Below are 17,265 nucleotides of genomic sequence, written 5' to 3'. Positions count from 1 at the left end.
CTGCTGTGAGGAGCAGGGCCCAAAGTCTGACTCCTGTAACCCCTCTGAGAGTCATGACCCACTCTTGGATCAAGATCCACAGTATGAGAAACAGTCAGCTACACCAACGGCAAAATTAAGACACAGTACAACATTTAACCATACCATAACTAATGATCAAACTGAATCAACATATATACAAGGTATATCTGAAATGAGTTCTCATGCTGAAGAGGATCAAAGTGAGCTTTTAGTTTCTTGCATTGGGTGGGGGTGGCAGAAGAAGGGTCACACACATGTTTTGCAAGACAAAACTTTATTCTGATTTCAGCAGAGCTACATCTGTTGATCAGAGTTCATGATATTCATGTTTTAGCAGAATACAAGATACGAAGAGGGGGAACATAACTGTGGAAACTAATACAGCTTCTTCTTGAGGAACAGAGTTCCTTAAGTTACCTGCAAATAACCAGGTGCTTACAAGACCTGGCCAAAGATGTATTCTACATTGTTCTGCTTTTTATATTTCCTAGGCAGTAAGAAAACCCACTAACACTGTTCTATGGTTGTATATAAAATCCAAACCCAGCTCAGATATCCAGAACTATTCTCTTGTGCTATTGCAAAGCTGAGGCGCTGATAACACCCCTAAGACTGAGCGTGGTTTACAGACATCAGATTTGCCAAGTCCATGAACCTGGAGTCAAAAGTCCATCATGATGTGGTGAGCAAACATGGTTTACACCAAAGCATCCCAATAGATGAAAAAACTGTAGGAGCAGCCACCTCTGGATCATGCCACTCAATAAATCACTTTAAATCCAGGCTTTGACTCTTCCAGGGCCTTCAGTTCATCCTCTATTTCTGAATTCCAATAGATATCGTACAAACTGCAACAAAATACAGTTCAAATTATCATCAATATGGCTGACAGATAAAAAATTTAAGGATATTTATACTGAGTTTGAATAATCAAAAAGGGTAAAGTCATTCAAAGCCAAAAATGCCCTTCTTTGGTTGGCAGATGCAACAACCTCTTTCCAAGGCAAAAGTGCTGAGGCACAATTTGGCCACCACTCCTTTAATGATTCAGATGTACTGTACATTTCTCCCATGTGATGGTTGGAGACTGGGGTCCCAGGCAGAAATAAAGGAGGGAGGGAGGGCTTCTGGGACCTAAGATTGGGGTGCTCCTTCTGCAGCTGAACTCAGCACAGTTCCATCTCTCGCTTCAAGGGTGGCTCCTCTGTTCTTAGATTCTCCAGAGGATTTGATATGCTTGGGATACTGGCTGGTAACTTAACACCCCTGCTGTATGAAGCCAAAGTCCATAAACTTTTTCCTACATGGGTCACCTGGATGCCTTCCATCCTTCCCAGTTTTTTGCCCTCTATTCCTCCAGAAGTCGGGGTGGTCCCCTTTAAACTGTTTGGTTTGACAAGGTTTTCCCCCCATCCTGTTTCTTGTGCCCCACCTATCACAAAACTCTCTGGGTTTTATTACATATTTCTGTATTAAACCAACAATCACATAAAAGCAAAAGGGGAGAAGCTATGGTTCAGTGGAAGAGACTCTGCTTTGCATGCAGAAGATCCCAGTTTCAGTCCCTGACATCGCCAGTTAAAAAGAACTAGGCGATAGGTAAAAAGTCTGCCATGAAAACGTCATGATGCAACATCACCCCAGAGTCGGAAATGACTGGTGCTTGCACAGGGGAATATCCTTACCTTTAATGTGAAAGACCTACACCTGAGACCCTGGAGAGTGCTGCCAGTCTGAGTAGACAGCACTGACCTTGATGGAATCAATGGTCTGATTCAGTATAAGGGAGATTCATGTGTGTTCAAAGCCCTATAGTTTATAAGGAGAAACTTTTGAGGCTTATAAATTTGGGCAGTTTTGCTTCCAGTTAAGACAAAGGAAATACTGCCTTTCACTAGAATACTAGGATGCCACCTTAAAGAAGTATGAAAATACAAAAAGACAGCAGTTCAGTGAAATGCTGTGAAGATTCCTCCTGGGACATCCAGCACACTGGTCACACATTCAGGACCAAAGTCCTCAAAGGCACTTCTGGAACCAGTCTCAGCAGGCTCTAATGGGGTATCATCTGAATGCAAATGCAAGGGTATCCTGGGAATCTACTCCACATATCTGGAAAGCTGCTCCTCCCTCTCCCAGCCCATTCAATGCTTAACTCTGCAGGAAGAGAGGACTTACATGAGATGCTGCAGGTGACAGTTGGGATTTCTCACAGCTTCACAGAGTTTACGCACACCTTCATCCTCCAGGCAGTTGTTGCTCAAGTCCACCTCTTTCAGGCACTGCTTAGCAGTTATGACAGTGGCCAATTTGTCACAGCAAGCAGGTGTGAGTTCTGAGTTACCTAACCTAAGCAGAAGTTAGGATAAGAATGAACCATATACACATCCTTCATATTTATAAATTTTGCTCTGCATAGAGGTGCCCTGGGGTGGGGTGGTTTAAGACAACAAATAATGACAAGCCATATACGCGGAATGGTGTATATGTTTCAGACAGCACATTTGAGATGCTGTTGTCCTTTAGCTTACTAATACAGACTTCTACAGAGAAGCGTTCAAAACGTCTTAATCCTTGGCCATATCCATTCAAGACAACTTCACCACACAAAGTGACCACACATGGATTACAGCTCCCCAACTAAAGTAATTTTTAAAATATTTATTTTTAAATATAAAATAGAAGACAAACAGTTTAAATGTATCAAGAGAACCTGTAGAACCATTCATGCTTCTGAGAATGCAATTATTATCATACAAGCAATCTACATTCTGTGCACATCCGGGTCAGCCATGGAATTTTTCCACTACAGTCCCTGCCATCCTCTCAATGCAGCCTTAGGATAAAGCCCTTTCTATGAGCAAATAATTGCAAGTTCTGGGTCATGTGTGTTTGACTCTCAGAAGCCAGAAATGGCCGGATGTTGAGTGGAGAAGTCTCTTAGGGAACTATGATATCTTGTTCTCATCTGGCTATGCCTCTTTGCTCACCCAGGCCATTGAACTACTACAGTATCACCTTTTGCTAGACCATTCCAAATACCTGTAAATGTATACAGAATTCACAGAATAGCCTTGGAATAATGATGGGTTTTTTTACAAGAAGAACAGAGCACACTCCAGAAGACATACTATATGCCAAAATCTTCATATCTCAACCCTGCAGTCCTTCTTGCACAGAAGCTGATGTACTGAGTCATTCAAAGGCAGTCTTATCTAGTTGGTATAAGCAACTCTGCTTGAAGGAACTACTTCTGGACATTTAGCTTGCTAAAAGCCAAAAGAGAGCTTCAAAAGGCAGAAATCAAATTAATCTTCAAGTGTAGGTGTGGGGTGGCATCCTGTTCAGAATGGACGGGGAAAAACAAGAACGTCCAGCCTGTTTATTTAGCTAATATTTTAATATTGAAATGCCCAGCACAAATTTAATCACAGGTCCTTCTTTTCTAAAAATGAAAAACTATGGCAGTTAGGAAATATGGCCACGGAAGAGATCAGGTAAGTCAGGCTGAAGAAAAAGTAATGCCAGAATTCTAAGTAGGGCAGCCTTTACTTTACCAGGTTTACAGAGAGGGCTGCTACAGTACACAGCTGAAGGGCTGGATTTCAAGAAAGCAAAAGGATAACATGGAGGAGGGATTAACTGTGTTTGCAACCCTGAGATCCTTGAAGGAAGTATAAAAGTGTCCTAGACAAAAGATAGACAAGAAATCTGCAAGGTAACTCACCAGAGAGACTCTAAGGTGCAGTTGGGGTCCATCAGTCCATCACAGAGCTGAGCTACTCCCTCATCTTGAAGATTATTGCCACCTATATGTAACTCTTTCAAGGAACTGTTTTGGCTGAGAACAGACGCAACACTCTTACAGCATGCTGCTGTCAAGCCACATTCTCTTAACCTACAGTAGACAAACCAGAGAGACCATGACAATCCTGGCAAGTTTACACTACATGCAGTCTTCACCTGGTATCTAGAACTCTTTGTTGCTCTTACTAAAGTCAGTCATATCTTCAGCCTATTTAGCAGCTAGTTTTCACCACACACCATATTCTGAAGGGTCAGCAACCACCCACCCATTCCCACAAGGGTCAAACCAAATAGACGCTAATTCAAACTGACAGAGGCCCCCACCTGCTTATGTGACTCAGCCACCCACAACCATTTCTCTAGATCTTGCTTTTCCATAGACAAAAGAAGCTATGGGGCATAAAAAGGGAGCTCTGCTGCTGTCTGTCCTAGGGAGAAGAGAACTGAACTATGCCTTAGGGTCACAAAGGATGTCTCTGAAGTTAGATTGTGCCTCTTGATAAAGTAGTTACATGTAATGACTGATGCTCAAAATACACAACAGCAAAGAAAGACTCCAGTTACTTACCACAGTGACTGGAGTGCAGCTTTTGGATCCTTCAGTCCTTGACATAAGTGTTCCATTCCTTCATCTTTGAGGTCATTTCCAATCAGGCTCATTTCCCTGAGAGACTCTTTGGTACTAATGACACCAGCGAGGTCCTTGCAGCTAGCAGCTGAAAGATCACATTCCCATAACCTGGAACAGTAATGAAATAACTGGCTTCAGTGAAGAAGAATCAAAAGCATTACAGACTATCCTATCTTCAAATAGTGAACATCATGTGAGATTCCTATGCCCTATGTGACATGGACAGAGACAGTCCATGTCTATTTGTTTTAATACAGCTATATATCTCACTGACCTGGATGAGCCAGGCAAACCTGATCTCTTCAGATCTTGGAAGCTAAGTAGATCTTGGAAGCTATCCTGGATAGGAGACCACCAAAGAAGTCTCGAGTTGCTACGCAGAGGCGGGCAATAGCTAACCATCTCAGTTTGTCTCTTGCCTTGAAAAGTTTACAGGGTCACCATAAATTGGCTGTGACTTGACAACACTTTACACACATATACCTCACGAAGAGAAGCTTCAACTTGTGCAAAGCCGAAACTTCCAAGGAAAAGGAAATATATGACCTAGACCTTGAAAGTCCATTAACCACCCATACTGCATGCAATGTTCAGTTCTAGCAGTGTGGCTACTATCAGTACCCCACAGAATTCCTGGCCCAGACCAACAAAGGAACTCTAGTATGAGTTAAGGCTTTTTTATGACACCTTGGCTTAGACAAACTCCTGTACCAGACAAGCCACTTACCAAAGTTTTTCTAATTTGCAATTTGGATTCAAGAGACTCTGGCACAGGAGTGCAGCACCTGCATCACCAATCTTATTTTCACCTATGCAGAGTTCTTTCAAGGATGGCTTGGTACTGAGAACAGTGCCAAGATCCCCACAGCTGGCAACTGTGATCCTACAGTTCTCCAACCTGCCAGAAAAACAGAAGCAAAGAACAACAGTGATTCAAAGACTTGGGGCTGGGGTACTTGAAAGACCACCTCCTCCCATATCATCCAACCCACCAGTTAAGATCTGTCTCATAAGCCCTGTTTTCTGTGCCCTGGCCTTCAGAAGTGACATAGGTGACAAGCAGAGACAGGCCTTTTCCAGTAGCTGCACTTTGCTTCTGGAATGCCCTTCCCCTTGAGGCTCACGTGGTGCCTTCTGTCAGGTAACAGACCAAATTCTTTCTGTTCACCCAGGTTTTTAATTGTGTTTGATCTTTTAGCACTATTTCATTCTGGAAGCTTATTTTAAGTTGTCAGTGGTCTTTTGTAAAATTCCAGGGTGAGCTTTTAATGCCGGATTTTAAGTAACATCTTTTAATTTTTAAATCATTTTTATTTTTAACAATTATTTATCTAGACAACCAACAAGTTTTATTCAACTGCACAGTGCTTTCTGTGCTTGCCACTGCCATGGCCAATGGAAAACTGACAAGCACTGACTCATTCAAAGCTTCAAACCAACAAGACTGCAGTTTGCTAGTCAATGGGAATTACTACAAGATTTGCCACAGCCGAATGACAATACACCAGTATATGCATACGTGTTTTGTCAAGATATAGAAGATCTTTTCTCCCTGAAAGAGAATCCCAACCCAATATATCAAAACACAGTGATATATTTATTATGACAGGCCACAGAAACAATAAATGTACTGGACAGGTTACACATACTGCTTGAGCTTGTTATATATCAGCATAATTAGACAGACTGTAGTAAGGAGTCAGAAGCACTACAAGGATGGTCTTGAGGAAGACATGCAGTATAATCTTCCCCATGACTTCCTATGGCAATTTTGTGATCTTAAGATCAGTCAACTAGAACTGTACCTAGTCTATTTCTGGTCATCACTTGAAAGAGGCAAGTGGAAGAAGAACAAGATAAAAAATGCAAAATCAACTAGTCAGACCATGCTACTGTAGCAGTCTATAGAACAAGATCCAATCCTGAGTGAGTATAATATTTTTGAAACTGTCAAGTCTTTCCTATGCAAAAAACACCTTGATCAATGACAACACATGTGCTATTTGATGAAACCCCAGATGAAGCAGCAGTTCAGAAGCTGAGATAATCTGCAACTTACTGTAGGGACTGCAGTTTACAGTTAGAATCCAGCAAGCCCTGGCACAGCTGTTTCACAGCTGCATCCCCCAGCCTGTTGTTGCTCAGGTTGAGTTCAGTCAGAGATGTCTTCGTTCGCAATGCAGAACTGAGAGCCTCTGCATTTGCTGGTGAGAGTTCACAATACTCCAATCTATGACAAAGCAGAAAAAAACCAAGCCTTTACTCGATAAGAATGGGACTATTTCAAGCACTGAAGTACCTTCTCCCCTCTGAATATGCTTCTAGTACTGCTCTACTGGATGTTTGGTGCACAATTCTGGCCACCATGTACTTCTGGTTTAACATTCATAGACTATGTAAAGTATTCTTCAAAGTATCCCACAGTTTCAAGGTATTAAATGAAGATGTTTTGCAAGGGAAGTTTTTGTTCACTATCAAACAGGAAGGAGCCTGTTTTATCCTCTTCCACAAGAAGACCAATTAACACAATGGACTACACTGAAACTGAGAAAGACATTTTTGAATTGGAATGAACTCAGGACACTTACTGAAGCTTCTGTAGTTGGCAGTTTGGATCCAGAAGACCTTGACAGAGTACTTTAACACCTGAAGTGCCCAACTGGTTGTCTCCCAGGTGTAGTTCAGTCAGAGATGATTTCGTACTGAGTACTGAACGGAGATTCTCACAGCAGGCTTTAGTCAGGTTGCAGTTCTGCAGCCTGCAGGAACAGAACAGAGCAGGTGAGCCTATTCCATCCTTGCAGGCATATAACAACATATAGGAGATTGTCAGTATAATATAATATAGTCTAGAAAAATCTAATTTTAAAACCATTAAAGATCACCTTCCAAGAATACCAATGCTGCACCCAAAAAAGGTAGAAAAATCAGTAAAGCTTTTCCCATTATTGTTCCACTATGCTAGAAAGCTTCATCTGTGGTTTTTATTTGCTAAGTTAATGGCCTGGCAAGATTAGCCCAGAGAGTCAGTGCCTTTTGTCAGATGCTACTCACCTCCTATGAGATGCAGATGGGTTACAGCAAAGAAAGAATCCCAAATGGTACATGCTGTGTAATACCAGCCAATAAGCATATAGGTAAATGCTTCTGAATAAATAAGTTAAACCTCTAACTAGGGCAAGTAAAAAGAATAATAGTCATGAAACATATCACTAGGTGTCATGGAAAAATTCTAGGTTGGCCCCTTTATGAAACATCCATTCACTTTATGAAACACTCACTTACTGTTTAAAGCACTCAAAACATTTACTGACCACAAGCTCCAGGATGCTTTGTGGGACACAGCTACTGAAAAGAGTGTAGAGGGCAGAAAAGGTATATTAAGGCCACTGAGATGGGAGGGAGGACAAGAATGAGCATCATTGGCATGAAAATTGTTTAGGTTTACCAGAGATGGGAAACTGACCTTATCAAGATTCTCTCTCTGGACACTATCTGAAATCCAGAAGGCATCAAAGGGGTACTGGAAATTTTTGAAACTGGGTAAAACTCAGAGTGTCCATAAAAATAAAGGTAATAAGGACCAACGTTCCCTCTAAGCTGCAGAGTCTTGTGAGCAAAAATTCTACTTTGCGAGCTACAAGCATTAAAGTTGTGAGCTATTGCATAAATTAGTGTGCTCTGGGATCATCCTTCCTGAGCTAAGACAAAAATGTGTGAGCTGGAGACTAAAAATCTGTGAGCTAGCTCATGCTAACTCAGATTAGAGGGAACACTAATAAGGTCTCCCTAACACTAGGAAGGTAATAACTGCAAATTGGAAACTTTAATGCCAACGAAGTTTTTCAAGCAGAAGCTTTCCTAAATGATCTTTTTTGCTGTCAACAGAACAGAATTTGAATTGCTAGTTGAAGCTTATAAACTTTCACAGAATCATAGAGTTGGAAGGGACCTCCAGGGTCATCTAGTCCAACCCCCTGCACAATGCAGGAAACTCACAAAAACCTCCCCCAAAATTCACAGGATCCTCATTGCTGTCAGATGGTGATCCAGCCTCTGTTTAAAAACCTCCAAGGAAGGAGAGCCCACCGCCTCCCAAGGAGCCCTGTTTCACTGAGGAACCACTCTAACTGTCAGGAAGTTCTTCCTAATGTTGAGCCGGCAACTCTTTTGATTTAATGTCAACCTGTTAGTTCTGGGGCCACAGAAAACAATTCTGCACCATCCTCTATATGACAGTCCTTCAAGTACTTGAAGATGGTGATCATATCTCAGCCGCCTCCTCTCCAGGCTAAACATGCCCAGCTCCTTTGGCCTTTCTTCATAGGACTTGGTCTCCAGACCCCTCACCAATGAGGCTTCCAATGAGTAGACATGCTTTTATCACACAATTATTGAATTTCCTGAAGGACACAACTCTCTGATAGGAGCTGTCATGATCCTGGGCCTAGCAAGGCCTGCAGTTACTGGGAAAAGCCTACATCTCCCAGGATCCCCTCTGTCCCTCTGATTGGGTAGCAAGGGGTTTGGAGAAACAGGCTCAGAGAGGGGTGGGGTCTAGGAAGAGAATATAAAGACCAAGCCCAGGAAGTGGGTGTTCTGTCCCTGGAAGGCTGAGCTGGAGGTAGGATGTGCTTGAAGAGCTTGAGCAGGGGAAAGCTCCTTCATCCAAGGAACTGGGTGAGTGCTGGTTAGTAGTTTAGGGACTTTAAGTTAGGACTTTTGTTTATTTTCCCTTCACCCTTTTACTGTTTTCTGCACCTTGGTTGTTTATATTGTACTGACTTTAAAATAAACTTTTGTTGTTGTTCACTCTGCCTGGTCCTCACGCCTATTATTTGGCCTAAGCTACAAGAGGCCTGAAGGGCTTGGGAGGGAACTCTGGGCCTTTTCAAGGGGAGCCCTTAACCCAGAGTGGTGGTAGCAATTGGTGATACCCCCTGAGTCGTGACAGGAGCCCTACAGGGGTCTGATCTGGCCCTTGGGCCACATGTTTGACACCCTTATGTTAAAGGTTACTTGGCCATTACGTTTGACTGAAGTTGTCTGGGGCTTCCTGACTCCACAGATGATAAATTAAATCTAGGCATGGCTCCATATGCCAATGAGAGGCAGGTCATAGTCTTGTCATGTTCCTGACTGACAACTGTACATGGCTAATAAGATATATGTATGGCTTGTTTTCCAATTATTTCTTGCTATACACCAACCACTCCAAAGATTTGATGGGTTCTTGGAGAGTAGCACAATATTCTCATTCTCTCTCTCTCCTCCCCACCCCCTTCTCTCCCTCCCTGGGTGGGTTCTGGGGTTCCAGGCAGAGGCCTGGTCACTAGAATTCCACAACAGTAACTAGTGACAAAAATATAAGTAAAGATCAAACTTTTTGAATAGTGATAAAATAATAATCATGCTGAAAACTTTATTCTAACTATGCCAAAAAATCCTCAGCCACATGCTTAGCCATCTTCAGATGGGGGAGTCTTCTGAAATGCTTCCATCAATTTCCATTGGTTGTATGCTTCATCTAAAGCAAATCAAGCCAACTGAAATAAAAATACCACTTTGGAGGAGCAGTATATATTAACTGGGAATTACCATAGCTTTTGAAGTTTACAGCTTGGATTCATCAGTCCTTTGCACAGCTTCTCCAGACCAGAGTCTCCCAGTTCATTGTTGTTCAACTTCAGCTCAGTCAGAGTCTGGTTGGAAATCAGAACAGAGGCAAGATCTTCACAGTTACTACTCACGAGACTGCAGTCATCAAACCTGAAGGAGAAGGTGGGTGGGATTAGTCCTAGCAGTCCAGTTCAGCTAAAGGTCCATTGTACTCTTTAAACCAAACTTATTTCATCCACAGTACTGTTTAATCCAAACTTATTTATAAGGTTACATCTGCATGGACACAACAATAAGTTGAAACTGGTAGTTTTATAGATATCTGAAGCAGTGTGGTAAATAATTCACTGGTTCTTAGGGCACAATAATAAATTACAGAACAGTAACAGACTGCTAATTGTAGGCTACCTCCCAAGCACAGAATGGATCTTTGTCCATCACAGGAAAAGAGCTACTTTTCTCCTGCCTTTAGCACCTGCAGAGCTAGGAGAACTGGCCAATAAAACAGATTAGATACTAAATACAGTACAGTACAGTGTGGCCATCTTCCTCCCTCCTCCTCCTCAGAAGCTGCAGAAGATTGAACATCACTTGAGATTCTCCACAGCAGCAGCATTATCCTGGAACAACAAAGAACCCTGGAGCTGCTGAAGAATAATGGATGCAAACCCAAAAACACTTTCCTGGAAGCAAACCTCATTATATAACATGGGACTTAGGTCTAAGTAGACCTGCTGAGGAGTGCTCGCCATGCAAAGTATCCCTGCCAAGAAACATTTGTAAATCTTCATCCCCCCCCTCCAATTATCCTTTTTGTCAAATTTTAAAGCAACGGGAGCTGTATCAGAAATTATCTTTTTCAAGTAATGTGACTATATCTTCCCTTAAAAAAACATACACTTCACTGGAAATTGACTTACCTAATAGTTTTGTATTGATTCAGGGAAGGAACAAGTTCTTTCCATTTTGATCCACTGAGTTCTTCACACTGGATGTCAAGATCCATTTTAGAAGCAACTGCTGGAAAGGGATAAAGAGAGAGAGCAATAGTGTCTCATTTCCCCAAAACAGCCAAAAGATCCCATTATTCCCTTTCAAGCTAGTGCCACTGTGCACTATCTGCAGCATTTACAACTAAACAGGATTTTTTAACAGTTCTTTGTTCAGGAGCTCCATGCAGAAGGCAGTTTGTGGCAAATGAAAGACACCTTGCATTTTAACCCAAGGGTTACAGTACGCAAGAAGACATTTGTTACAACACATCTACAGCACATGCAAGAGTCAAGCAACACCTTTGGATACCAACAGGCAGTTTATTACCACATTTACCAATGAAAACCATCCAAAAGGCACTGTGCAGTTATACTGATGCAACAATCCTTTTCTGAATGTTCATATATTAATATGTATTGAAAAAGAAGCGAACATGTCCAAAAGACCACCACAAACAGATCTTTCTCTGTGCCTGCGCTCCAGCTGTGGAATGCCTTTCCTCAATGATTCTCCAAGAAACTGGTGAAAACATTACTTAGCCAGATTTGTTGATTGTTGCCTTGTTGATTTGGTGCCAGAATATCAAGGTCTTTGGAACATTTTTGCATGGCCTGATAAGACAGTTCCTACTAAATCGGATAACTGTTTTATTTCTATTTGAGATTTATTTTTGGTTGTTTTATGGTTATATATCTAGTTATTGTAAGCTTCCTCAGTAGTTGAAAACAGTAGTGTGACATACATATATTAAATAAATAATGGAACTTGGTATCAATTGCACAGTTCAGTAGCCTAAGGATTGCTGATGTTTAGGAAAAGTTGCTACCCTTGTGCTTGGAAAAATTATTAGCTTCACCCTCATAGCTGATACCTGGGAAAGAGCAGAACGGCATTTTGGACACAATTAACAGGATTTCTAATGGTCAAAGGCCAGTCCGCCCTTGGCTAGCAGAATCAATTATGCAGAAGTTCAATAGTTTAGCCACAGAAACAATAGAACTTCTGTCACCTTGCACAACTTAGTAGAATACACACAACTGATGACCAATAGATGATTGGAACCCTGGCCTTAATTCTAAGCCCCTTCCTGTTTATTCTTGATCCCTTATGCTACACTGTTATACAAACCTATTTAGCCAAGGTCTGAAAGAATTTTATCACCTCTTAACATCCATTCAATCAATGTTAGTCCTCTGTCAAAATGTTTGATGTTACTTGCACAGTTAACTAACTGTTCTACCAGGAGATGGGTGTTGTAAGAGTAATTTAAATAAATTTTATCTCAGATTAGACTTCCCAGGAAATGGCACTATATCCCATTTCTTCCAGCATTCCAGACTAGTGTCATTCATTATAACTTCCGTAACTCTGGGCATTTCTGTAGATTCTGGGCATTTAGTTTGTAAAAAGCCACTTAAATTTCTTTAAAAGCTTTCAGGAATTAATAGTCTGATTTCACTGGGTAAGATTAGTCATTTGGAATTATGCAAACCAGAGAAAGGAATTGCCTAAAGCTGACTAACAGCAGATGAGTTGGCAGAAAAAGTACATGCAATTAGTTCCAACAAGACCAACCCAACCATTTCTTAATCTAGTTACAAGAATACACACAATATTGCTTCACAGCAAAGTTTCCTAGATCCAACACAGAAACAGACCGAGGTGTTAAAGGCAACTAGCATTAATATTGTTTTGCCTCTCTAGACCTTCCATTATTAAAAGCAACATTTATAAACCCCAAGCTGCTGTAGCTTGTTCCTTGCTGTCTGGGAAAAGGGAGAAGGATGATTCCGAGCAGACAAATCCCCATTGCACCAATATTACGTTGCAGTTACAGGAAGGTGAAGATATTACGGTAATTCAAGCATCGAATGCATATTGTTTAGCCCTCAGGCCAGGGGGGGGAAAGCACAGGAATAAAGCCATTCACCTCTTATACTATCAAATAGAAAATATGGAAGAACATCTGTTCAAATATAAATCCCTTCCCCAACCTAGAACAACCACTTCCTGTTAAGAGGAATAAATAAAATTCTTCTAGAACTGTAATGATTTGAATTTATATGTGTGTGTTCCTTTAATTGTTGGTAAGTTCAGGGCTTTTTTTGAACAGGAACACAGTTGTGGCTGGCTTGGCCAGGGCTTTGGCTTAAAAAAAGGACTCCGGCAGAGGGAAGGCACTAGGCAGCCACACACTCCCAGACCTTGCACTCTGTCCTCTGTCACCTCCAGTCTCCAATGGGCTTGCAAAGAGAGCAAGAGATGCAGAGCAGCCCACGAGCGCCCCCTCCCAGGAGAAGCTGGACATGCCACTGCCCACTCTGCTGCATGTGGCTGTCTTTCTCTCTGGCTGTGTTTTGGGAGGGGGCAAAATAAAGTCTCTCATTGGGCTGTGTGAGAACACACATCCATGAAATGCAGCTGATGGTACTATACTGTTCTGTGTCAATATGTGGAAAGTAACCTACTGAATGGGTGGCATCATTTCCATGATGTCAGGAGGTGTGGCTTAATATGGAAATTAGTTCATGCAGGGCTTTTTCTACAAACCCCCCCCCAACAACCTTGGATAAGTTGCAGTTGAGAAAGGGGACTGAAAGAAGGGGAATGAATGAATGAGGCGACTGGTTGGTGACTGAGAGAGTGTGGGCAGAGCTAAGATGTGTGGGGGAGAGAGAGAGGTCAATAGAGTGACAACAGTCAATTGTGGTCAGTCAGCAGTGTTCTGATTAGAATCAGCTACTAGTGCTGTGAAAGGCATTAAGATTCTAGGGAAGAGAGGTAGAATACTTTGAAGGGCATATTAGGGGCTATACAGAGAGCCAAAACCTAATATTGTCAGAGTATTATAGGAATATGAGAGACAGAAGCTGTCAAAAAGTTAAGAAGAGAAAGGAAAGAGTGAGGAGTGTGTGAAGTGAAAGAGTGACACCTCATTCAGAAGTTGTTATTCACAGAAAAATTAAGCTATAAACATCTTGAAACCAATATGCTTATTATACAAATAAAGTTTTATTTTGTATTAACCTGGAGTCCTATGATATCAAATTATAACAGTCTCATCCTCAGGGCCATATAGTCCAACGAAAAAGCCTCAGAGCTTGGGCACAATTCAGTAGAGAATGTTAAATAAAGTGTCTGGAATTAAATTCTTGGTGGCGGCATTACATACATTAAGAGGGAAGTTGTGACAAGAACTTTTACACTTGACCTTGGGAACCTATATTTGAATATTATTTGACAGATACAAGTAAGTGAAACTCAAGAGTTTCAGAATCTTTCAGGTTAGTTCCCTTAGAGTTTTCAATAAGCAGTTTATTACTACATGAAAACTTCAAATTAAGCCAAACCGCAGCTTGTTGGAAACAGAGGAAGAGTTCTTTACAGGCAGGCAAGCTCTGTTTATCTGGTACTTCCTGATTAAACCAGCTTAATGTTAAGAAATGTCACTATCCTCAGCACTTTAAAACAATGGTACATCAATCAAAACATTGAACCTAGTTGTAACTATTAGTCCGTCTTCAAGATTTGCATATTTAGAAGTAAAAAGGAACCAAATGTTCACTATGTCCTTAACATAGCTAACTGTAATTTGGATGAAAACCCTAAATCTAATTCTTTGATTACTTTAATGCATACAAGCATCTGAGGCAAGGACTTTTTAAACCCTTGATGTGTGTGCTAGTTTAGAGAGCTGTAGATTCCTTTATGCCCCCTCCAGGGATGTCAGTCAGACAAACTATTCTAGAAATTAAATTCTCTGTGTGTCCTTGCTCTCTCTAATCATTCTGTTTCTGGACTGCATTTGCAACTATTGGCTCTCTCAGTTTCCCCAAAGGAAATTATCTGAGTGCATCTCCCTCCTCCCCCTCCAAAAATATTCTTCACCTACCATTCGAATGCAACAGCAGTTACAGACATAAGACAACTGTTCCTCTAAGCCTAGAGTTTAAGGGGTGTTGCTTTGTGCTTTATCCTGTAAGCAAAGCCCCACAGGTAGGTGAACTGACCAGCACCATGTAAAAAAATCAGATCTTAGGGTGATATGGTTTGAACTAACTGGTCTTTAATTCAAAAGGGGAGTATGTTACAAGCTATTCAGCTGACACTTTTAGCAGCTATCCATTTTATATTTGCTGACTGCACCAGTGGAGACAAAAACTTGGCCATGCCCAAAAGTAAAGTACCGTAAGTAAAAAACACAGGACCACTGTCTGTTCAATCCAGTCAGTTCTCATTTATTTTTTGTCAATCGCCAGATTCCAGTTAAATCTTTCAGAACAGAAAAAGACTGCAAAAATGACACAGAACAAAATCAGAGCCCCCAGAATAAAAGAGCCCGCTATGCAAGCAAATTATAATGAAGGTGTGATAGCACAGTTTACAAAAGACACAACATGGAGTACAACAGCTGGAAATTAACACAGAAAAGCAAGTCACAGAAAGAATTTTTCCAGTGCTCCTTTGAAACCAAAATAAGCACTAGATTCCTACTTAACTACAAAAGTTACCATGACAGTTACCTAACAAGCAGAAGCCAACAGATGTAATTTCTCCTGAGTTAGGGTGGAAGAAACAGCGTCCCGCCTGCGGTTAAACAGCAACGCCCTGGGCTTTAACTAAAGCGGGCAACCTCAATATTCCAGCGCAAAACTAGATTATGTAAAAAACTGAGCCGCCACCAAGCACTTTCTTCTCCTTTCTCTGATAAAACCCGCTGACCGCTCAGCAATTGCTACAATAATAATTAATGGCGCTTCTTCCACTGAAACCAAGTAGCAATACTAAAGACGTCAAGCTGAAGTCAGCCAGGAGCAACTAAGTTCTGATCGGCAGTTCTGGCTCTCGAAACTCTCCAGGGAAAACACGGGCGGAAGATGGGAGCGCCTCTCTTTCAGCTCTTCTAGCAAAGTAGGCCTGATCTCGGCGTGACGTTGGTGAAGCAAAAAGCATTGCTCGTAGGACGAATTTGCTCAGAGCTTCTTCAAAACTGGGCTGTCACGAGTAACTTGCCACGGACAACTTTTTGCCTTGCCAACATCACGCTGAAAACGGCCTACAACAGGAATTCTCCCTCTGTTTCCCGCAAAAGTCGAAATTCGCTGCCGTAGCCCCGCGCTTCGATCGTGTCTCATACAAAGCTACTTACAAAACCGAAGGATGGAGTGCTAAAGTAACAAAAATGTCTAGAAAAGAGGATGTTCTTACCAGATCGTCCGGCCCGAGAGAGAAGAAGGAAGGCTACAGCGGGGCTGTAAACGAAGCACCACCTTGCATGCCAGAAATACCGCCCTCGCCGGCTTCGCGCACCTAATTGGAAGAGCGAAGGCAAAATCTGCATAGGCTGCGCCCTTCTCGTGGGTGGTGCTGGGAAGGTTTAGCTGTCCAGAAAACTCCACCGGGAAGCAACAGCAACTGAACTGCGTGTAACCTCGCCCCAACAGTCACCTCACGGATTTCCCCAGAAACGGCGTCGCTTGCTCCATTTTAGGACTCGGGTGACGCATCGGTTTCTGTTGGGCCGGCTCTCTCCCTGCAAGATGGCACACTCTTTGAAGGCGCACGCAGGCAGAAGGGACTTTTACTGCTATGAAGACTTCTGCTGCGCGAATGTCTGTTTAATGCTTAAGTGTTTCCTAACATTCGCAGAAAGGGGGAGCCCTTTTAGTCCGTTACTGGTAAAACAATAATAAATCTGTAGTCTATCACTTTACGGGCTAGCATGATGTGAACTAGAGAACCCGCTTAATCTAATACACAGAAATTTATCTTACAGAATAAATCTGTCAAGTTTTGAGTAAAACCCCCATGTAATGTGTTTTATTAGGGACAACTAGGGTGCAGAAGATGAGCCATGAGAATGATCAGGGTGGGACCTGGAGACCAAGCCCTACGCGAAAAGGTTGAGGGACCAGGAAATAGAACAAAGTAGGAGTCCAGTAGCACCTTTAAGACCAACAAAGTTTTATTCAGAATGTAAGCTTTCATATGCATGCATACTTCTTCAGACAAGGAATGAGATACATTGAATAATTTAATTTTCAAAAAGTTTTATTAGTTTCAGAAAAGGAAGGGGATGGGGAATGGGAAAAATAAAAAAAACAATACATTCCAGTATTATTTTGCATAGGAATACTTTCAAAAAGCTTAATTCTACAATAATTTCTTTATATAAATTGCCCCTCTATTATTTT

At 41.7% G+C, this 17,265-nt stretch overlaps 1 protein-coding gene across 1 annotated transcript; it reads right to left on the bottom strand.

The window, feature by feature from the left end:
- Positions 1–278: 278 nt before the first annotated feature.
- Positions 279–16,585, bottom strand: RNH1 (ribonuclease/angiogenin inhibitor 1). The gene is made up of 10 exons (XM_060262070.1): positions 16,280–16,585; positions 10,999–11,098; positions 10,058–10,228; positions 7,048–7,218; positions 6,519–6,689; positions 5,187–5,357; positions 4,397–4,567; positions 3,749–3,919; positions 2,200–2,370; positions 279–869 (listed from the first exon to the last, which is right to left on the bottom strand). The coding sequence occupies exons 1-10, from the start codon at positions 16,410–16,412 to the stop codon at positions 782–784; spliced, it is 1,518 nt and encodes a 505-aa protein (XP_060118053.1). The 5' UTR covers positions 16,413–16,585; the 3' UTR covers positions 279–781.
- Positions 16,586–17,265: the final 680 nt, after the last annotated feature.

This window comes from Heteronotia binoei, chromosome 21 (assembly GCF_032191835.1).
Source record: "Heteronotia binoei isolate CCM8104 ecotype False Entrance Well chromosome 21, APGP_CSIRO_Hbin_v1, whole genome shotgun sequence".
NCBI classification, from domain to species: domain Eukaryota; kingdom Metazoa; phylum Chordata; class Lepidosauria; order Squamata; family Gekkonidae; genus Heteronotia; species Heteronotia binoei.
This window is presented reverse-complemented; position numbering and strand designations above follow the sequence as displayed.